The 23554-nt window shown below is 42.5% G+C and overlaps 1 protein-coding gene across 1 annotated transcript in view; it reads right to left on the reverse strand.

Moving 5' to 3' along the window:
• Positions 1-23554, reverse strand: part of ERBB4 (erb-b2 receptor tyrosine kinase 4) — a 981920-nt gene that overhangs the window by 17576 nt on the left and 940790 nt on the right. Inside the window, exons 21-25 of the mRNA XM_044978382.1 lie at positions 23088-23243; positions 19279-19354; positions 17111-17257; positions 14068-14165; positions 11697-11867 (exon numbers count right to left, since the gene is read on the reverse strand). Of these exons, the coding sequence (XP_044834317.1) occupies positions 11697-11867; positions 14068-14165; positions 17111-17257; positions 19279-19354; positions 23088-23243 (648 nt within the window). The remainder of the gene's footprint in view (positions 1-11696; positions 11868-14067; positions 14166-17110; positions 17258-19278; positions 19355-23087; positions 23244-23554) is intronic.

Genomic DNA, 23554 nt, shown 5'->3' on the forward strand with positions numbered 1-23554 from the left:
CATACTGAACTCTTTTGAAAATCTGGCCACATGTATCACAAGTCGATCTTCTTGGTGCTGAGCACTTTTTTAAAAAATTGGTACCTATTTAGGTGCCTAAATGGGATTCTTTCCCAAGTCTGACGCTCCCTGAGGGTTCTGTGTATTTGAAAATCTGGGGTCAGGTCTTTCTGGTCAGTCTCACCCACTCTTCCAGCTGTGCTTCCTGAATAAAAAGGGTTTTTTGGAAACTCACCGAGTGCTTCATCAGTGGAGTTTAGAAATATTTGGCAGTCACTCCCTTTATAGCCATGGACTTTTTTTTTTTTGAGAAAAGACGATGAACTGAATCAGCTGCAAGTTCTCTTGTTTGTTAACAGAGCCCACAGCTATTCATAGATGAGGCAGATGCTCCTGATTTTAAACCAGTGACAGTGAAGCTCAGTACATTTCCATTTCACATACTGATAGCTCTTGCAAAGTACAGCTGTGGTCCCCTGGACTGGTTACTGTCCTTTGGTGGGAGTGTGAACTCACGGTAATTCTAACTGGGGGAGGGTAATCCTCCTGCAAGGCAAGAGCACAGCTAGCTGATCCCAAATATATATTAAACTGGTAGCAAATGTGTGTCCAAACCCCAAACCCCAGAACAAATACCCTCCAAAACTAGAAAGGTTAATCTGGATCTAAATGTATGTCAGAGAAAAAACAAGAGGGACAAGATTAGCAGTTGTGATAAAGTTCCTCCTCTACCTTGGTGGGTCCTGCGCTTATTGGCAGATTTTGCTAGCTTCAGAGATCTTCCTGTGTTGGATCAGGAGTTGGGAGGTTTTGGGGGGAACCTGGGCCCACCCTCTACTCCGGGTTCCAGCCCAGGGCCCTGTGGACTGCAGCTGTCTAGAGTGCCTTCTGGAACAGCTCCACAACAGCTACAATTCCCTGGGCTACTTCCCCATGGCCTCCTTCCAACACCTTCTGTATTCTCACCACAGGACCTTCCTCCTGGTGTCTGTTAATGCTTGTACTTCTCAGTCCTCCAGCAGCACGTCCTCTCACTCCCAGCTCCTTACGCACACCTCACTAACTGGAGTGAAAGCCTTTTTAAACCAGGTGTCCTGATTAGCCTTGATTAATTCTAGTAACTTCCCAATTGGCTACAGGTGTCCGAATTGGTCAGCCTGCCTTAATTAGTTCTAGAAAGTTCCTGAGTGTTCTGGAATAGTCCCTGTTATCCTACCAAGGGAAAAGGGACCTGCTTAACCTGAAGCTAATGTGTCTACCTTCGACCACTCTCTTGTAGCCATCTGGCCTGACCCTGTCACACAGTGTAGGGCAACTCTTGCAACATGACCTTCAACAGCTAGCTAGCATGGGGCATGTTAACAGCCAGCTTCTGATACCCTTACTCATGCTGTGCCTTTCTCTGTGAGCAGCATTGCTAATTTCAGTAGGACTGCTTATGCAGCGAGGGACCACTTGTCATAAGGCTATGGAATCTGGCACTAAAAATGTACCCTGCTATAGCTAAGTGTCGGCCCACATGTGTTTTGTTTGATCCCTACATATGAATTTCCCTCTTTTTCTTTTCTGTCACAAATTTAGCATATTTTAAAGAGACATTGTAAATTATCTATCTTTTAAGATAGATCAGTAAACCTGAACTGTTTTAATCTAATTTATTTGACATCAGATTTGATGCTTTTTTATATTCTACTCATCCTAAGCAATAAAATTAGACCAGTCAGTTTCAATTTCTGTTTATACCTAGGTTCGCTCTCTGGGTCTTAGGCATAAAAACTCCTTTATGATGTTGGCTTTCCAATACAGGGGCTAGAAACAGATATATGACATTAGATATTTCCCAGGGACAAGGAGACAAAAATGACTGAAGCTAGCCTGATGACTAAAAACATTGATTAAATTCTAAAACCCATCCAAAATTTCTTAAGGGAGATGCAAAGCAGAAAGAGTAGAGGACTTGGAATAAAAACAAAACAAAACAAAACCCTCTTTAAAAAGCAGGAAATGGTACCAAAACTAACTGGCAATACCTAACAGCAGATTCTAGGTCCGGTTCTGTTCAATGTCTTCATCAATGATTTAGATAATGGCAAAGAGAGTACACTTATAAAGTTTGTGAACAATACCAAGCTGGGAGGGTTTGCAAGTGCTTTGGAGGATAGAATTAAAATTCAAAATGATCTGGACAAACTGAAGAAATGGTCTGAAGTAAATAGGATGAAATTCAATAAGAACACATGTCAAGTACTACATTTAGGAAGGAACAATCAGTTGCACATGTACAAAATGGGAGAAAGGAGTACTGCAGAAAGGTATGTGAGAGTCATAGTGGACCACAAGCTAAATATGAGTCAACAGTGTAACTCTGTTGCAAAAAAAGCGAACATCATTCTGGGATATATAAGCAGGAGTGTTGAAAGCAAGACACGAGAAGTAATTCTTCCGCTCTACTCCACGCTAATTAGGCCTTAACTGGAATATTGAGTCCGGTTCTGGGTGCCACATTTCAGGAAAGATGTGGACAAATTGGAGAAAGTCCAGAAAAGAGCAACAAAAATGATTAAAGGCCTAGAAAACATGACCTATGAGGGAAGATTGAAAAAATGGGGTTTGTTTCGTCTGGAAAAGAGAAAACTGAAGGGTCATGATAACAGTTTTCAAATACATAAAAGGTTGTTACAAGGGGGAGGGAGAAGAATTATTCTTCTTAACCTCTGATAATAGGACAAGAAGCAATGGGCTTAAATTGCGGCAAGGGAGGTTTAGGCTGGACATTAGGAAAAACTTCCTGTCAGGGTGGTTAAGCACTAGAATAAATTGCCCAGGGAGGTTGTGGAATCTCCATCATTGGAGATTTTTAAGAGCAGGTTAGACAAACACCTGTCAGGAATGGTCTATAATACTTAGTCTTGCCTTAGTGCAGGGGACTAGATTAGATGACCTCTCAAGGTTCCTTCCAGTCCTATGATTCTTGGCTAAACAACTGATCTACAGATTTGACTTTATCATTGTACCAAATACTAAAACTACTAATTAGGGACAGAGTAGGGAAATATCTGTAACATTATGATGTGCTGAAAGACATTCAGGATGAATTAATAAAATGGGTGATTATTCCTAACCAAGTGTTTTGAAGAAACAAGAGAGCTAATGGAGGGACACTGTCAACACAATTTTCCTGAATTTTAAGAATGCCTTTGATACAGTATCCTATTAATCTACAAGTTCCTCTGTTATGGTATTGGAGATGAACTACAGCACTTGAATGCATAAGGAAATGACACAAACTAGTGACGAGACATGGAATATTAAGATACGTTTTGATCACCTATTTTGATTCCCAGGACTTAGGAATGAATGAAATTGGATGCAAAGTTAAAACAGTTAAGTTCTTGGTTGCATATATAAAAGCATGAAGTCTTGTCTGAATCAGAGAGCTCCTGTCTTGCAGTGGAAATGGGGTTAGCAGAGGGAGAAGTCACATTTGGTGAAAACATTGACAGTTCTGGTCCCTTTATTACGAAGAAGGTATTGAAGAAATACAGAAGGCAGCATATAGCAGAAGCCAACCAGAACAAAAAGGCAACATTAAATGCAGGTTTTATCTGAACAGTGAGTATGTAACACATGGCTCCATTTTGCTCAGCAAACCTGCGCTCTGAGCAGAAGAGATTTCTGATAGTTGGCAGCTCTTTAAGCTAGCAGGAAGAGGCATAATGAGAGCCAATGGTTGGAAGCTAAAGCTAGACAAATTCAGACTAGAAATAAGGCCAACAAAGTTCATGGTGAGGATAAAAAAAAAAAAAAACAGGAGTACTTGTGGCACCTTAAAGACTAACAAATTTATTTTAGCATGAGCTTTCGTGAGCTAAAGCTCACTTCTTCGGATGCATAGAATGGAACACGCAGAGAGGAGATATTTATACATACAGAGAACATGAAAAGGTGGAAGTATGCATACCAACAGGCAGAGTCTAATCAATTGAGATGAGCTATCGTTATTGAGATAGCTCATCTCAATTGATTAGACTCTGCCTGTTGGTATGCATACTTCCACCTTTTCATGTTCTCTGTATGTATAAATATCTCCTGTCTGCGTGTTCCATTCTATGCATCCGAAGAAGTGAGCTTTAGCTCACGAAAGCTCATGCTAAAATAAATTTGTTAGTCTTTAAGGTGCCACAAGTACTCCTGTTTTTTTTTTTTTTGCGGATACAGACTAACACGGCTGCTACTCTGAAACCTGTCATGGTGAGGATAGTTAATTATTGGAACAATTTATGTAGGGTTGTGGTGAAGTCTCCATCACTTTCAATCTTGAAGTCGTGACTCGATAGCTTTTTAAAGAGGTGCTTTAGCTCAAACACAAGTGATGGGCTTGATGCAGAAGTTATGGGTGAGATTCTCTAGCCTGTGTTATCCGGGGGTTCACAGTAGATGATCACAATGGCCCCTTCTGGCCTTAAAATCTCTGACTACAGAGTCATATTGCTGACTGTTAGGACAAAGTACTTTTTTTCTGCTTCATAAATTCATAGAGTTAAGGCCAGAAGGGGTCTTGCAATCATCTTGTCTGACCTCCTACACAACACAGGCCATGGGACTTCCTTGTAATAATTCCTTTTGCCTCCTGTTACCCTTGCAGAGCCGGCACAGGTCTGGTAGAAGCAGCTGGCTTCTCTTCTGGCTCATGCATCATCAGCAGAAATGTTTACTGAATTCCACTCATTGAAAATAGTAGGGATGAGTAAGTGTAACTGAGGGCCTCATCACAGCCATCCTATTATTAAAGCCCTCAATGCAAAGGGTGGGAGAAACAACTCCCTCCCTGCTTCCTCCTTGCAGTGGGGGCAGAGGGAAGTGATTGACTGCTAGCCTGTCCTATTGGCAAATTACAGCACCCTCTGCACCAACTTAGCTGGGGGAACTGGTATTGCACCTGTTTACTCCAGCATGCATTAATTTGCAGTCTAGAAAGTCCATGCCGGGGCATAAAGCTGATTCTTAACTCCCTGAAATTCCCCTGCACAATCTCCCCCCACTGTTGTCAGTCAAGCCCCCAAAAGAAAGGAATTCATAATAAAGGCTATAGAAGAATCTGATTAAAGGGTCTCTATTGTCCAACCCATAATTTGTGCATATTGGAAGGTTAGGGCCCAATCCTCTAAGCATTATCCACTCTTTTTGTGAATTTCTTCATTTTTGTGGAATTTTCTCACAACAATCCGACCACTTTTCCAGTGGTTTTTTTTTCAAATTTCAAAGGCAATTTTGAAGTTTGTAGAATAATTATATAGTCATTGCAATTACTATATGTCTATTTATGCAATTAACGTTACTGTAAAATAATGACATAATTTGAAGGCATAGTTATAATGTAAAAAAAATGCAGACAAGAAGTTTTCAATTTGTGAAATGTGCCACATGGCTGCAGTGTGCGGGTTTTAAATTCAGTGGGACAAATCCACCTTTCGTTTACCCTTTGCATCACCCTGCAGACTAGAGCGGGGTTGCAACAGTCAATGGGGTTGTGCCAGGGCACCGATCTGGCCTGTCATCTCAGCAGTTTTAAATTATTTTTTCTCTTAATACCAAATCAACTATTATAAACCTGTTAGAGGCACAAAGTGGCTGATCTGTAGGGAACTGATGTGGTGCTCTGTGTATTCGGAATGTCACATGAGTAATGGGTGCAGTAGGTCACTGCCACAGAAGAGGCCTGCTCCACTCCTGCTTTGAAGTCAGATTAAAAGCAGGGGCCCTGCCCTCTAGGTTCCTATGTAGGTCACCTGTGTGGCTAAGGAGTCTAGTCAAGCCAGAGCTCTGGTGTGCTCCATGTGGCAGACATCTCAATCCTAAGAATTGTGCCCAACATCTGTAATGAAAGTTGCCATGTCCATATAAAATACTCTTAATAATCATTCTAATTCTTCTTTTCTTCGCTCCCTTTAAAGCCCACACGTTTATGTGTTTTTAAAAACAAATTAAGATGAGACATTGCCCTATTTCACTCTGGAGTGACTTTTTATGGGCTAATTATAAATTGAGGTTCAGAAGTGAAATATCACCTGACTCTTACCTACACACGTGGTATCAAGGGCTTCTATAATATACGGTGTACAGAACACAGTAACAAGGGTTGCATTCGCAGGAGCGACTGATCAGTATAAACAGTTAGCAGCAGTGGGAATTAGCCAAGGTAAAAGCATTGTGGTGTACAACTGCTAACACAAAAGAGACTTCCATCTGTTCGAACACTGTCCCTGTTCAGGCAGTACAGTACTTGTTAAAAAGCAGAGTCAATAATTGTATGGTTGGGAATGTAGGAGGTTTGCTAGTGCTAGCAACAAAAGTCTTGGGCTTATAACCACTGCAGTGGATATGAGTAGACTTTCACTAGCATGAAATTATTCACCCAAACAGAACACTCAGTACTGGAAACCCACCAGTTGTTAACCCCTTTGCTGATTTTGGAACTTTCTGGTTTACAGGTGTTGATGAAAAGTCAAAATTTTCTGTGGGAAGCAGACAGACACTTTATGTGAAAAATGTAGGTTAGCTGAAATTCCGATGTTCTGGACAGGCCAGCCCCTGTATTAACTTTTTCCCAGTGCCCCTTCCATGTTTTGGAACTCCCCTTTAAGGGGGAACTCTTCTCCAAGGGAGTCCGTGAGTTAGCCACAGAAAGAGGAGTTTTGGTAGCTTGGATCCAATAGTCAGGCTGCCAGGAAAACAGTGTGTGTGTGATGGTGGAGTAACAGGAAGCTTTGGCCTTGTACCTCCAGCCTATCTCAACAGATCCCAGAGGATTAGGAAGGCAACACCTTGTTTAGTTCAGTGAGGGCATATCCCAGGGGTTCTCAAACTGGGAGTTGGGATCCCTCAGGGGGTCGGGAGGTTCCTACATGGGGGGTTGCGAGCTGTCACCCTCCACTCCAAACCCCGCTTTGCCTCCAGCATTTATAATGGTGTTAAATATATTAAAAAAGTGTTTTTAATTTATAAGGGGGGGGCACTCTCAGACACTTGCTATGTGAAAGGGGTCACCAGGACAAAAGTTTGAGAGCCACTGGCATATCTCATCCCACTGAGGTTTCATCTTTCCTATGGGATACAGCTTTATGTCACTACTGTATATTAAACTGGGGTTTTTTTGGTATTTGTCTTATGTATATCCTCCTTCATTGGTGCCTAACCCTAGCATCACCTTGCCTGGATTTAGGATCATACAGCAGAAACTTCACAGCTTTCTTTAGCGAACAAGTGCTCTTACTTCAGTTCACTGACTTTAATGTCTAAACACAAAGAGGCTCAGAATCTCCCTGCTTTCCTGATCCCTTGTTAGAATTGTGCTATGGCACATTTAAGCCAAGAGGTTCTGTGCAGGATGCCCAGAGAAAGAGCACATTAGCGGCTCACAGTAAGCATGCCTCATTTTTTAAATTAAAAACACAATCACAGTAAGTGCAGGGCGAGATGGTACAAACGGTATTTTTCAACCACCTCATCTCCAGGAAGGACTTGAAGATTTCGTAGCTACTGGCTCCGTGTCTTGCCTGAGCTAAGCAGCATGGAGACTTTCACATAAAATTTAATTTTCCAGTAACAATGAACATAAACTGCCTGAGCTGTATCAGTGTATTTGGTATTCACAGTAATAACACTGATCAGAATGAGTTCATTTAACATTAATATTCATTACGCCAAACAAGCATAAATCCAAGTTACCCAAAGGAAACAGAATAAGCCAGACTCAAAGCATTGTACGTATAGATACTTGAAGGCATTTCAGGTCTGTGTGATTCCTGCAACTGACATCCATCTGTACTTAAAGTATGCACAGTAGAAATAATATTTCTTAAAGGAGCTACCGCGCATTTCGTTTTAAATCAACATGAATGTTTAGAGGAGGAACAATTGCAGTCTTATCTCCATTGATTATTATCTGCATTATTGCAACTGCAGAGCAAACAGAGCAGAGCTTATATCCAGAAAAAAAACCCCCAAAACCTATCTGTGCTAGAAATCAGGAGCCTCTACGGCAACTATGTATCTTAGACACAGCATGTCTGACTCACCAGGGAGGTACTTCAGCATTACGCTGATTTAGCTCTACTGAAATCTAGCTCTGTGTGTGCGTGCATATATGTGCATGCTGCCTGGTGACTCCTGTAATAAATGTAAGACACGCGACTGCTAGCAGGAGACCAGACTTTATGTGCTGACCCGAGACATCTGACATGGCTCAGAGTTATAATGGTTAATATCCCTGTCACATGAGAGGGGTCAGCCTCTGCTGATTCCAGCAGCTGGTATTATATATAAATTGTACATTCATCAGCCACACCCTCGGCAGTCTCCTTCCTTCCTGCCCTAAAAATAATGCCTGCGAATTAGGGTGAATGGAGCCCCAGGGGAGTATGGCACGATGCCATGCAGAGGGTGCGAATGGACTGTGTAGGCTCTCTGTACCCTACCCCCATTTTAGTAAACTGATATCTCATTGGTTACACTGCATTCGGGGCCTTCCGTAGCCCTTAGCTGGCCCAGAAAGTAGTGAAAACTATTGAGAAAGTATAATATTATATTGGTCAAAACACTAGACTTATAGGATGCACTAGGAAAATTCAGAGCCATCACTCTATCCCCAATCCCACTGGCAGGCCCAGTGTCAGAAAACGTTGCCCTCTCAGCATTAGATAACATTGGTTTCCTCTTTATGATGCGACATTCTTCTCAGAGGAGGACTTGAAGGTGCAGGTATCACAGGGTACGTCTACACTGAAAAGAAAAACCCATGGCACCGAGTCTCAGAGCCGGGGTCAATTGACTCAGGCTTGTGGTGCTAGAAATAGCAGTGTAGATGTTTGGGCTCTGAAACCCATTCAGGGGAAGGATCTCAGAACCTGGGCTCCAGCCCAAGCCTGTATGCCTACACCGCTATTTTTAGCCCCGCAGGCCGAGCCCCGCGAGCAGGAGTCAATTGACCCAGGCTCTGAGACTCAGTGCTGTGGGTTTTTTATTGCAGTGTAGACGTACCCATGACGGTTGCACGGATCCTGCCTGATCCAGGCTCCCATAGCAGCCAGGAGGGAAGGTAGCATGGTGAGGGTTTTCCCAAGCTTCATAGGACTTGGAGCCAAGACCCTGCGATAATGGCAGCAAATCCCACACCCTCACACAGGAGGGCTCGGGTGGCAACCCTGCCAACTCACACTCATGTTGTTTTTCCCTACATGGAGATGGGGCTGTAAAAGGAAGTTATTTTAGTTTTGATCACGAGAAGCACAATGCAAGTGGAACTTCAAACACATCTATTTTTATTTATGGGAAAAATGATGTTCATGCCTCTAATTAAAAACATGAGTAACTTATTTAAAACTCAGCTATTACTTATTAAGGAACAGATTCTGTCCCCTCCTTATTCACCTTACTCCACTAGACCATGCAAAATAAAATACTGCTCAGAATGGCAAAATCTGGCTCCAGGTCATTAGTTCTGCTCCTTATTTGATTTCTTTTCATAAGCAATATTCACTGCCTTCCATATGCAGTGCGATTAATCCATCCCACCGCATGAATTTGGAACTGCTTGTATTAAAGAGGGAATCAGAAGATTTTCTCCACAGTAAGGAATAAATGTCATTGCTGTTAATCAAACCGTGAGAGTAAACCATAACAACATGCATCTGATGAAGTGGGTTTTCACCCACCAAAGCTTATGCTCCAATACGTCTATTAGTCTATAAGGTGCCACAGGACTCTTTGTCACTTTTTACAGATCCAGACTAACACGGCGACCCCTCTGATACATAATAACGGCGGTGATTACTGGTTGTTGTTATTGTCTGTGCCAATTTGCAGCCCAATTTCGCTGACCCAAGACAGTTTGGAGATGCATTCTGGGTATATATCGCAAGCTCAGCCAAACTATGGCCCTCATTCAGGAAAGCACTTAAGCCCTTGCTTAACTTTAAGCACATGCTGAGGTCCTACTGGTTCCAGCTGGAGCTGTGGGTGTTTAGCACTGCTGGAGATCAAACTCCATGCCTGTTCTGGAGAGACTTTGCTCAGTGCTTTAGATGTGATTTCCCTTGGAAAAATGTGTCTATGCAAAAATGACAACTTCTTATCCTAACCTGATGTGTTTAGAGTCATCTCTCCTCACTTCAGGCAGGACACCAGATCACCAATCCTATTTATACATTTTGAATCCCCTGATAGAAGTGCAGAGCCAGAAGGCAGGATACTCTAAAGTCCATGGGTACATCCACACAGCAAAAAAACAAAAAAAACAAAAAACCTGCAGCAGTGAGCTTCAGGGCCAGGTCCACTGACTCAGGCTCATGTTACAGGGCTAGAAATAGCAATGCAGACATTCCCACTCGGGCTGAAGCCCAGGCTCTGAGACCAACCCCACTCGCCCAGTTCCAGAGCCCAGGCTCCAGCCTAAGCGAGAACATCTACACTGCTATTTTTCGCCTCATAGTGTGGGCCCAAATTAGTTGACCCAGGCTCTGAGACTCGTTGCCACAGTTATTTTTTTGAAGGGAGCTAGCCAGCAGTTCAGGTGACCTGCGCTCAAGCCCCTAGTCTGCAACAGACTTCCTGTGTGACCTAGGGCAAGTCATTTAGCCTCTCTGTGCCACTGGTCCCCATCGGTAAAATGTGAAGAACAGCACTGTCCTACCTCTTAGGGTTGTGAGCAGGGCCGGTGCAAGGATGTTTCGCACCCTAGGTGAGACTTCCACCTTGTGCCCCCCCGCCCTGAGGTGCCCCCCCTTGCGGCAGCTCCTTCTCCCACCCCTCACCCTTCGCCCTGAGGCACCCCGCCCGCCCCAGCTCACCCCTGCTCTGCGCACGAGCACAAGCACCCCGAGCACGCCGTCACTGGTTCACTTCTCCCGCCTCCCAGGCTTGTGGCGCCTAAGCTGATTGGCGCCGCAAGCCTGGGAGGCGGGAGCAATGAAGCAGTGACGGCGTGCTCAGGGAGGAGGCAGGGGTGAGCTGGGGTGGGGAGTTCCCCTTCATGCCGCCCCCCACTTACTTGCTGCAGGCGGCCCTCCCCGTGCTCTCCTGCCCCAGCTCCCTCCGCCTAAATGCCAGCGGCACCCGGGGCGGCCGAAGATCCGGCCGCCGCGGTCGCTGCCGAAGAAAATGGCGCCCCCCAAATCCCAGTGTCCTAGGCAACCGCCTAGGTCGCCTAACTGGTTGCACCAGCCCTGGTTGTGAGGCTAAATACAGTAAAGATTGTGAGGCGCTCAGATACTGTAGTAAAGGAGCCTATAGACAGACTGGAGAAAGAGCTAGATTCCATTCTGGCTCAAGATGCATTGTGTACTTAATTCCAGCTGCTCTCGGTTAGACCTGTGCAATCTCTTTACAAGTAATGGGTTTGCATGGCAGACGTAGATTGGCACTGATGATGCACTGTCCAGAAAGAACACAGCGTGGCTTTACAATCCCAGGCTGAGCATTCAGGACTGGCTGTTCTAAGAATACCTTTGTTCACTTGTGAGCAGAGCTATTGATTTGGAATTCACTGAGACACAATGAACTTGGAACCCCATGATGCCATTTTTATAGTCACTCTCCATGCACTTCAAGCTCAAATTTCCCAGGGTAACTCAGGCTTATGCTTGATTAGAGCACTTAAAACTCTATTCATGGTTTTGAGAGTCAGTAGCTGCTCTTACCCTGTTGGAGTCGATTCTAGCCCTGGAGGTATAGATAGGAGGAGGGATGTTAAAGGCCTGAGGAACTAAATATTCCTCAGCATCCATCATATCTTCCAGGTCTTCCTCGTCCAGCAGATTTTGGAAGAATTTGCTGTCATTTGGACTCGGGAGCTTCATACGGTCATCACCCTGAATGTGTCACATGGACAGCGGAAGATAACACAGAGATTAATTAATTCTATGAACGTGGTTACCTGTTTTCTATACCACCTTGCAGTCATGGTGCAGAAACCATGCATATACTCAGGTTTCCCTATATCACCACAGCTACATAGTTTATTTTGATTTTTTGGCTGGGAATATGATGACAGGAGGGGAATAACTGCATTAATCAAGCAAAAATAAATGTTTTGCACTCCTGTTATTGAACTTTTTGCTTTCTTTTTTAAAACAGACTCAATTCTGGACCCAGTAGACCAGCTTCTGGCAAGGTCTGCTGTATGTTGTGAAATATTTGAGATATTATGGCTAATGCAGGAAAATATATATATAATGGAAAGTGGGCCTCTTTTTATTTTATTTTATTTTTATTTGTGTTTTTTAAGGATTTACTGTGTGAAATTCCCGTTAGCCATATGGATGGTTTTATAAGAATTTAATAGGGATGAAATCAATAGGAATTAAACTGGGTAATGACAACATTTGGATTGCACTAGGGCCCATGGTTCCAGGTCCCGCACAAACACAGAACAAAAGACAGTTGCCTACTTCAAAGAGCTCATGAGCTACAGAAATTACACTAAAACCCTACATAAATTAATAGAGAATAAAGTCCTATCTAGAGAATAGTTTAACCATTCTGTAGAATTTAACAGAGAATTATATCCCTGTCATAGAATTCTACAGATTGGTTTAAAACTTGCACGGAGGGGTTGTTCGCAGTGTTGTAGTAGCCATGTTGGGCCCAGGATATTAGAGAGACAAGGTGGGTGAGGTAATAGATTTTATGGGACCAACTTCTGTTGGTGAAGAGACAAGTGGTGAAAGAACCTTAAGAGGAGCTCAGAGGAGCTCGAAAGCTTGTCTCTTTCATCAACAGAAGTTGGCCCAATAAAAGATATTACCTCACTCACAGAGAAGTTATCATTCCTGATTATATTCCATATGACTTTCCAAAAGGGCAGTGACACTAGTGCTGCAATGGCGTTAAATTGAGATGAACATTTGGCCTTTATTGTCCTAACCGACTGCTATGGAAGAGGCCAAACAGCACTATGAAAGAAGCCACATGGGTGACCTGAAATGATGAAATACCTGCCAGATTATATAGCAAATTACCTTGACAATGAGATTAAAAAGATAATGAAAGGAAGTACAAAGAATGCAGTAAGTTCTTTTACCTAGTGAAATAATTATCCATGCAGGTTTTCTGGGGCCTTCTCTTTTTTAAACATTACTCCCCTTTGAACTCAGTGGAAAATATTGCTAGGAAAAGGTCACATTATGATACTATTATTCATGCTGACTATTGTCTTACTGACCAAATTGTTCCACTGAACTGTCTGTATTGATCATTGTGAGTCAGCCCATCAGAATCTGGTCCAAACTGATTCCATGTTCTGGCCTCTGGTATTTAATAATTATGTTACTGACATTGCAATTTTTATTCATCTCCATTTGTTTGTCCAACCTGTTCTTAAAAACCTCCAGTGATAGGGATTCCACAGCCTCCCTTGGAGGCCTATTCCAGAGCGTAACTACCCTGATAGTTAGAAAGTTTTCCTAATGTCTAACCTAAATCTCCCTTGCTGCCAATTAAGCCTATTACTTCTTGTCCAATGTTCAGTGGACACGGAGAACAATTGATCACTGTCCTCATTATAACACCACTTAACATATTTGAAGACTGTTATCAGGTCCCAGCTCAGTCTTCTTTACTCAGGCCCAGTTTGTTTTTTAACTTCTGCTCACGAGTCAGGTTTTCTAAATCTTTTATCATTTTTGTTGCTCGCTCCTGGACTCTCTCCAATTTGTCCACACCTTTCTTGATGTGTGATGTCCAGAACTGGACACAGTGCTCCAGCTGAGGCCTCACCAATGCTGAGTAGATCTGGGATAATGTAATTATGGAGTTAGGAACTGAATTCCATGCACCCATTTTTTCATATCTCGGCATTGGTCTCTATATATTGAGCTATCTTACAGTATTCGCTGAGGTTTTTAAGAACAGGTTGGACAAACACTTGTCAGGGATGGTGTAGCTTTACTTGGTCTTGCCTCAGTGCAGGGGATTGGACTAGATGACCTCTCGTGGTTCCTCCCAGCCCGACATTTCTATGATTCTACAAGCAGAATTAAAATGGTTTCTAGATGTTCCAGAGTTGCTGACCTGAATGACAAGGTATCTTTGAGGGTCTCGAGCCATTCTAGAAAATTCAGCAGCCAATTCCTTGAATTTAGGCCGACTGTCAGCATCAATCATCCAGCCTGGGGACAGATTTAAGAAGAAAATAAAAAGTTGTTTGGTAACAAGGAATATCATTACATTCTGAACAACATTTGAAACAATCCTGAGTATGAAGTGTGATGATGCCTTTGGTGTATTTGGCCTGCAGAGGAAAAAATACAATTCAGTACAGGAAAATTGGAAAGATGATAATAAACAATGCTTCTAAAATAGAGGAAGTCAGATCTTGTGGTTAAGGCCTGGAGATCTGTATTCAATTCCTGGCTTTGCTGCTGTGGGACCTTGGGCAAGTAGCTTACTTGATCTGTGCCTCAGTTTACCATCTCTAAAATGGGGATGGTACTAGAGTCTTTCTAATCCCTCCCCGCTTATCAGTCTTGTCTATTTAGATCAGAAGCTCTTTGGGGGCGGGGAATGTCTCTTACCATAGATGTGTACCGTACCTCACATGATGGGGCCTGTATTTCAATCAGGGCCTCTTGGCACTATCATAATACTACCAGTAAAATAAACATTTCTACCTGATCTGCTAATCCATAATGTATTCCAGGTTAGAGCAGACTATTAAACAGGTCTGAACACTCTGACCTCTTTCAATTATTTTTTCTCTCTCCTCACCATTTGGAGGACTTTGTATTAGTGCTGCCATCATCAGCTATGGGCTACACTTCAACATTATTTGCAGCCATAAGCCCTGCTGCAGGCTATTGCTATTATCGAGACACATTCCGCCTCCAACAAGCAAGGGCTCCCCCCCCTCGCATTCTCTCAAAAAGTTCATTAGAAAGAAGCGCCTCCTTTTTGAATGCCTTCTGCAAAAGAGTTAGTGCAAAGCAACTGATAAATGCCACTCAGCAACAGCTGCTGCTTTATATCAGTGCCAACCTCTTCTACGAAAAGATTCTATCAGCAATTTTCCAGGAATGTGTCCTCATTTAGCAGGGACTCTCAGTGAAATGGTCCTTATCTCCCACAGCCCCATTACACCGAACATGTGACCAAAGTAGAAGAACCAAAGTGTCCTTAGCTAGAAGGCAGGCTGGCAAGAACACTAAACGATTAGGGGTACGCCACTAGCAATGGTTTCCCCAATTTAAGATGTTCGGAATATCCAGTCTATCTGCATCTGCTTTCAACACTATAGAATTGTTTCTTATTCATTAGAATTGTGTTCTATTAGAATATGCTTGAGTTTGATCCAAATCGTTCCCTTCCACGTGTTTAGCTCGTCTAGTCAACTTCCAACCTACATGCTGTTGCTTCACTAGATGCCATGACAATCGAGTGCCTTGCTCTTTTATCGTCCATATCTTATAGAGCCTGTAAGGATGCTGCAATCCTTTCCCACAAACGTATGCATATCTGTATCCCTGCTGAAGTCAATGGACCTATTCACATGGTTTATGGACTCTTCAACATGAGTAAAACATGCAGAATCAGTTTCTATGGCTGAAATGACATATCGAGGAGAATTCCTGTATTAAAGGAAATGTCATGCTATTCTTACAGAAATAATACCTGAGCCACAGACAATTAAACTGCATAAGGGGTAGATTGCCCTCATATCAGCATTGTGTAAGACTAAAGGAAAGGCAGTCTGCTGAAAAACAAAACCTTCCATTTATCCCTATCAGAATTGTTTGTGTTTGGATTTTAGGGCCCATGTAGGTTCCAGATGGACAGTGCGGAAGACTCAACTCCTATTTACCCACAGAGTGTGTATAGTACAGGAAGCTACGTTGCAAATCACCTCATAATGTCCGATGAACATGCCTCAAACCTACACCCATTACTAAGATGAGGATGTTACAGTCCTTGGCCTCTCTGCCAACACTTTCAGGAAGGAGGTGCATATTGATTCTGAGGGACTGTGATTTTTGTGATGTGGACACTTGTTCATTGGGAATTAGATGAAACCATTAAACACAAGCCACCAAAGAGCCCCTGTACTGAACATGTGTGTCAGCCTTCAGCCCCTAATGACCTGTGTTGGGTTTAATCTTGCAGCTAGGGGTGAAAGGAACTATATCTCATTAGCAATCTCCTGAGTGATATAGTGCACCCATATGATAAGCTTCAGGCTACAAATGCAACTCTGAGAAGAGAGAAATCCCATTTTCTTGCTAAGAATATACATATTTACCTCCTCCAGTTTATCTTCTTAGTTCTGCTATTTTTTGTGTGCAAATCAAAAGAGAAAGGCCCATGTCAGAACGACGAGATGGCTGTATGTTAATTTCACTTAAATGAAGTCAGAAGCACCACACAGATGTTCCTAATTCTTTTTTAATTAGAAGTCTAGGCTTTGAGGATCCATTTGCGTGCACGTCTCTCTCTCTCTTTTGCGGGGGAAGGAGGGCAGGGTAAGTGAGAATCCAGATATAAACTATTTTATTTTTTTGCTAAATCATAAACGTCTATAAACTACTGGATCTGACTAAACAAACAAAAACAAATCCTCAGATGCATAATATTTGTTAGATTAAGTCAATTTCTCTTTAATAAAAAAACATTATGGATTTCTTGCCTCAATATTTGAGATTTCTGTTTTGGAACCAACTCTTCTCTTTGCCACCTTCAATGCCTGACTACCCATGTACCATAATTATGTTTAATGCTATCGTTTTTTACATCAAAATCAATTGTCATGGAAATGACAAGTGTTTACAATCACAATCATACAATTTTGACTTCATAGCGAGGATGTGTGATACCATCTCACAGTAATAAGAAGAGGAGCTAACTGAAACCCTTCACAGCTAAACTCATATCCTTTGCAACTGGGGGGCGGGGGTGGGGGGGGCGGAAGGTGCATTCTATGTTCAAATGTAATTTATAAAACCGTAGGAAGCTTTTTGTTTTGAAACAGTCTGCATTATTAGCAAGCACTGTCAGTGACTGTAGATGCAATGGAATACGCTATGCTAGCATTGACCACAGTGATATTAAAACGACAGTTCCTCACATTTCACCATCACCATGTAAACATCAATGGTGCAGATAGGAGGCTGGGGCAACCGTTCCCCTTTCTCTAACAGGTCAGGAATTTCTCGGGTCGGGATTCCATCGTAGGGTTTTCCGCCAAAGGTCATAAGCTCCCAGATAGTGACACCTGGGAACAAACGAGTATAAGGTTAGGGGCATGTTTTATTTAAGTTGTTAATAACACCTTATAGATCAGTTTGAGGCTCAATATTGGGTTACAGTGTGATGAACCTGTCTCATTCATTCTCAGAACCAGTGCATGTATAAAGTGTGTGTAGGTTGCTCGCATTTATGTTGGATCTACCACTTAAAGACTATTGAAAGAGTGTGGAAGAGCACTTGAGTTTGAGTCTAACGATGGTGTCTCTTGTTTGCATTGGGTTGAGAAAAGGTGCAGGCATGACAGATGGGGAGACTTAGAACAAATAAGTGGTGTTGAGTGCAGGCATGACAGATATGGAAGACTTAGAACATATAAATGGAAACAATAACAAAAGAATATGCCTGGCTCTTTTATCATATCAAAATGGAAAATGAATGGTTGATGTTATTGTAAGGGGCAAAAAACCTGAAGATGTTCTGTAAATTACAGCATCAATTTCCCATAATGATGCAGAGTGAATAAGGTTATGTCATTATCTTTGCTTTGTAAGTCATTCACAGTCAGTTGTGTTGGTTCCTCTTAAAGCACCTTATGGATTTGGGTTATGATAATGCTATGATTTAAACCTGGGATCCTCTTTCTGAATAGCCTGAGGATTTTTTTGGCAGCTAAGAAGAAAGATAAATAACATATATCACAAGTAACAGAATTTATCCCAAAAGACAATCTTTAATATTACAAATACTGCTGCTTTCCCAACACTCTCCTTTGTTTTGCTTTTATTTTATTGTAAAGGTCATTTAAAATATGCCTCCAGCCTGGTAATCATATTTTGCAGACTGTCACTTCTAATCTGAGGAGAGAGAAGCAAAAATACATATCCATGAAACATGCATTTATTTTCTCCCCATTCACCTCCACACTGATGTTTAATAACTAAATCTTGTCCATCGTCTTGTTTTATTCTTTCAAATTACAGATGTGCTGGGCCTCCTGTTTTAAACTGAGCTGCATAAATAATGGAGGAAGATGTACATTTTGCTAACTGGGGCAATACACAATTTGGGAATGGGGAGGAAGCTGCTTTATGCTTACAGTTTTAATATTACAGAATCATATATTTTTCTTAGCTGGACAGAAGAGGGTAGCTACCTAGCAATAGCAAACTGTATTTTACTGCTACCCACAGGTAAAAGTGAGTAATGAGTTTCAGCTGATACTGCACAGCTTTGTTTCAAAACTATTCAGCAACAGAAACTCTGGATGAGGTCCAGTATCTCTAATTACCTAATATGGGTCTGATGCTGTGACATCTCATTTATAAAGGTGCAGGTTACTTTCTCACTAACAGCTGGACAAGTTAAACAGGCAAACAACCAAGCAGATGCCTAACAGCTCATTCTTGTATTGTAGTTAACACAATTAAATAAACTCTCTAAATATTGAAATCACTTGGTTTTCTGTTTAGGTTCCTCATGGCCTGACCTTTCTCACTGATTCCAAAGTTGTTTGTGAAATTAAACCTAAGCCTGTATAAGTCAGCCTCTTCTCTTTGCTTTCTTCTCCCTCCCCCATCTCATGCTGTATTTGTTCTGTGTTATGACATATTCCCTTTTATCTGACTGTAGTGCAGAAACTCCCATAAGCCAGAAAATGTTTTTTGACATTCCTGGCTTTCAGAGTTCGGTTTTCAAAGAACTGTTGGAAATTATGACCTGCAGTCATATTTCTACCAATCTGTGGCGAAACGAAAAGAGGCTTTTTCTGTCACAACGATCAGCCGAACTGCTACCAAAACAGAGTTTCTGGCAGGCAACCCAGCAGGGACATTGTGGTAATGCATTTTAGTGAGCAGGGAAATAACTCAGAAGACAGGTAACAATGCAATTTAGATGTATATTTTTTTTAAAATAGAGGAAACACAAGGTAACAGTTATCTCCTTTAGGAAATATGGGTTGATAAATAAACATCAGTGACACAATAAAAGAACTTTATGTATTTCACAAGAGATGAATTCTTAAGCACAATCACATGGAAGATTTACCATAGCTCCAAACATCGCTCTGATGGGTGAATTTCCTGTAGTGTATACATTCCAAAGCCATCCACTTAATTGGCATCTTGGGAGCAAAAAGATACATGAAAGTTAGAAAGATGATAATGAATAAAATAATATGAATGGGTCCTAAACCCAGGTATCTAGTTCTCTCTCCCTCTCTCAGTTACTAATTTAAAAAACCCCAAAGTCAGGACATTAAAAAATTAAGGCTCACACCAATAAAGTAAATAAACACTTGGCCAAATTCTGTGTTCATTAACATGCAAGGAGCCCTCAGAGAGACAGTGTAGCAACTTGTGGGGGAGGGATAGCTCAGTGGTTTGAACATTGGCCTGCTAAACCCAGGGTTGTGACTTCAATCGTTGAGGGGGGCACTTAGGGATCTGGGGCAAAATCAGTACTTGGTCCTGCTAGTGAAGGCAGGGGGCTGGACTCAATGACCTTTCAAGGTCCCTTCTAGTTCCACGAGATAGGTATATCTCCATATATTTACAGTCTGTGCAACCTCCTGGAATTCTTCATGTCTCGATTTCAGTGGGGTTGCTCAGGGAACAGAATCTGACCTGGTGATGTTGCACACAGGTAATGGAAAGCAGAGCGGGCACTCAGCTATCACAGTCATGGGGATAGTGTAAAGAGCTTAAATGAAAGTGAACAGAATAGATTTTGGCCCACAGCATACACTGAGCTTAGAAATAAGCAGAACCTTCTATTAGAAATCCTTCACCGCACTCAAGCGGTGCATTATTGGAACAACCAGTTTCTTGTTAACCCTGGATTTAGCATTATAAAATCAAACCAGTTTGCCCAAAATAACGACTGTGTCCAAACCCCTAAAATTTAGATGGTTTGGAAAAAATGGAACTCTTTTGATTTTGACAAGGTTTTGCAAAACCAAAGCACTAGCACAGATACATAACAACCTATATAGTCATCGCCAATGCTACAAGACAATGAGTTAATAGTGGGATGAGAATTTTAACTTCTCCATTTCCGGACTTGTGTGTGTATGTGTGTAAAGGGGCCAATGTCCTGCAAGCCCTCTGCATCCCAAACACCCATTGACTTCAAATGGGCAGTGCGTGCCATGAATATTGCCTTGTCGGAACAGAGCCTCAGGGTATACACTATATCCTACCCAGTGAGGGTCATCTTCTTTTGAAACTATAGAGCATGTCATTGAAAGGAAACCCTCCCCACCAAATAAACCTACAACTGCAGGTGCCCTGGTCAAATCTTAATGTCTGGATAAAGCAGTTAAAGGGTCTGCATTGTGAAAATATCCTATGTAGTTGATTAGAGAACTGTAATCTCTATATTTATGGCCAGGATATCATTCTCTATTAAATTCTATAGGTTAGTTTAATGCCTTTACAAAAAGGAAATCATACTGAGGTCTATAGAGACCTATTTAATTTCTGCAGAAGTCTATTAAATTCTATAGGATTTTTCCAGACAGGAACAATTTCAGTAGCAGAGCTGTATTATTCATCAGCTGCCTAAGCCCTCCTTAGCAAATGTACAGTACAGCTTTAAAATGCAAACAACTTCTGGCTTGGGAAGGGATATTGCTCAGAAGCAGGACAGTCAAATTTCTGGTGCATACATCCTACCCCCAGCCCCCAGAAGTGCATTTGGGCCCACGAGTCCAGGACACCCTCCAAGAGCTGCAAGAAGAATCTGTAGGCTTCCTTTGTCCTTCATGGGAAGGAATGGGTGGAAAAGAGGCAGAGGGGGTGCTGGAGGGGAGATCAGAGGAAGTGGAGGAGTCAGGGGAGGCTGCCAAATTTCTATCCTCATTGCCAGAAGGTCCCTGCAGTGGTAAGGAGTCAAAAAGCAGCCACTGACTATTACTGTACAAATAACTGATTTTTCAGTTCACTGGCATTTCTGGAAATAAAAAACAGAAAAAAATGAGTTTCCATTTGACCCAATTAAAAAAAAAATTGGTGAATGGAAAAGTAAAAAAAAAAAATAATAATAAAAAAATCCCTTCATTTTGGGTTGAACAAAACATTTTGTTCGACCCAAAGTGAAATGTTTTATTTTGCTTTTAAAAAAACTTACATTTTATTTTAATAATATTGAAGTAAATTTCAAAATGAAAAGTCATTTGACTAAAAAAGTGAAATGTTGAGATATTTTTGTATCTTTTGTTTTTTACCGAAACAACTGGGCAAATGCCATATGAATTAGTGAAATGTTTTGGTTGACCTGAATCTGCATTTTTTGGCCAAAAAAAAAAAGGTTTAGTCAAAAAATTTTGCCCGAACCTGCTGCTGATTTCTTTGATGCTTCTTGCCCCACTAGCTGTATCCCTGTTGCTCCCCACAATTCCTATTCATGGAAGAGTTGAACTCAGCAGCAGCACACTTAGGAAGGCAGCCACTCTCCCCAGTAAGTAACAGATGATGGCAGCAGTCTCTAGTCAGCCACCAGCATAAGTGAAGAGAGAAAATGAGGGGGGGAGCATGAGAGGGGGGAGCGACCAAGGATTTGGGAAAGGGGATGAGGAGAGACATAGACCCACCAGGGACTTTATAGAGGAGAGACTAAGGCAGGTTAAGATGAGCATGTCTGGTGAGGCATTTCAAAGATGCGTATGGCACAGCCACTTGGAACTTGTGTCTGGGACCGCCTGAATGTTGTTATGCCTCTATCTGGGTGCCTTTATCAAGTCTTGCAATGGTGAGTCTATGTAAGACACGAAACGGAATTCAAACTATGGTGGTGCAATGGGAAATAATATGGGAAGAACAGTGGAAAGTGTCCCAGGTGTCCAGGTTAAAACCTGTCTGTTTTAATTACATGCAGCAGATCTCCTGAGTGCCCCAGTATTTTGCATCCTTTCCGAGATGTCTTGAGCAAGTGTTGGCACTGCAACAAGGAACTGGGAAACAGCATGCACAGATTCTTTTACTGTGAGCCAACAGGCAGATTGTTGGAAACCACATGTAAAACCTTAATGGACATGCTACAAGTAAACATCTCCTGCCCCCTTCCCTTATGGCTGCTGGAGAGAGATCTGTCTAGGAAAAGTAGCCTGCAAACTACTCAGTGCTGGCAATAGCCTACAGTGATGAACTGGAACAACTGCACTGCACTGAAGTCAGATGTTTTCATTGCAGTAGCAATGCAGCACAAAATGGAAGACACAAGAACAAAGCCCGGCCACAATCCTGTTTTGCTCAGTGGGGCTCATCTTAGGCCAAGCCCTGTACCTGGCAGAGTCCCATTGAATAGAATGGAATAACTCGCAGGACTGGGCCCTGCCTGATTTCCCACAGTGATGAGTACACAATCATAGCTCCCACTGAGGTAAAAGGCAGCTCTGGTGTGCTCAGGACTTTTGAAAAATGAGGCTTGTACCAAAGTGTGAATTCAGGAGCCTAACATTCAGTTTCTCTTTTTGAAAACCCCAGCCTTCATCTACAAAGTTTCCTTTTAATACCGTACATGGTCACGTTCCAATAGGCATACTCTTTTCAAGTGATGGAATTGAGAGAACAAGAGCTTTGCACTGGAATGAATGAAGGCTCCAGCAAAAGAGCAAGATTAGGACTGCTGGCGTGAACAGGGGCGGCTCCAGGCCCCAGCACGCCAAGCGCGTGCTTGGGGTGGCAAGCTGCGGGGGGCGCTCTGCCGGCGCCGCGAGGGCAGCAGCAGGCTGCCTCCGGCGGTTTGCCTGCGGAGGGTCCACTGGTTCCACGGCTTCGGTGGACCTCCCGCAGACGGCCTGCCGTGCTTGGGGTGGCAAAATCCTTAGAGCCGCCCCTGGGCGTGAATGCACCCACCTTCCCTCCATCAGCGTTGTACTCTTTTTCATCGCCTTCCAGGAGCCTGGCCAGGCCAAAGTCAGTGATCTTCACATGGTTTGGTGATTTTACCAGGACATTCCGGGCTGCTAAGTCCCGGTGAACCAGTCTCCTCTCTTCCAGGTACATCATTCCCTGGGGGGACAAAACATTTCTTTTAAGCCAAATAAACCCTTAAATATTTTTCAGATTCCCCCCTCCTCTTTTTGCAACCTGTTTCCATGATATCTTGAAAAACAGTCTATATTATTATGATAAAATAGAGCCTAGAGGTCAGAGCCACAAAGGTGCTAAGAACTGTGCATAGTGAGAGAGTCCTCACCACTAACAGCTTGCAACCTAGATACACAAGACAGAGAAAGGAAGGATTATCCTCCCTATTTTGCAGAGAGGGAACCTGAAGCACAGGGAGATTAAGTAATTTGCCCCAGGCCTCAACAGGAGTC

The sequence above is a fragment of the Mauremys mutica genome, chromosome 10 (assembly GCF_020497125.1).
Source record: "Mauremys mutica isolate MM-2020 ecotype Southern chromosome 10, ASM2049712v1, whole genome shotgun sequence".
Lineage (NCBI taxonomy): Eukaryota > Metazoa > Chordata > Testudines > Geoemydidae > Mauremys > Mauremys mutica.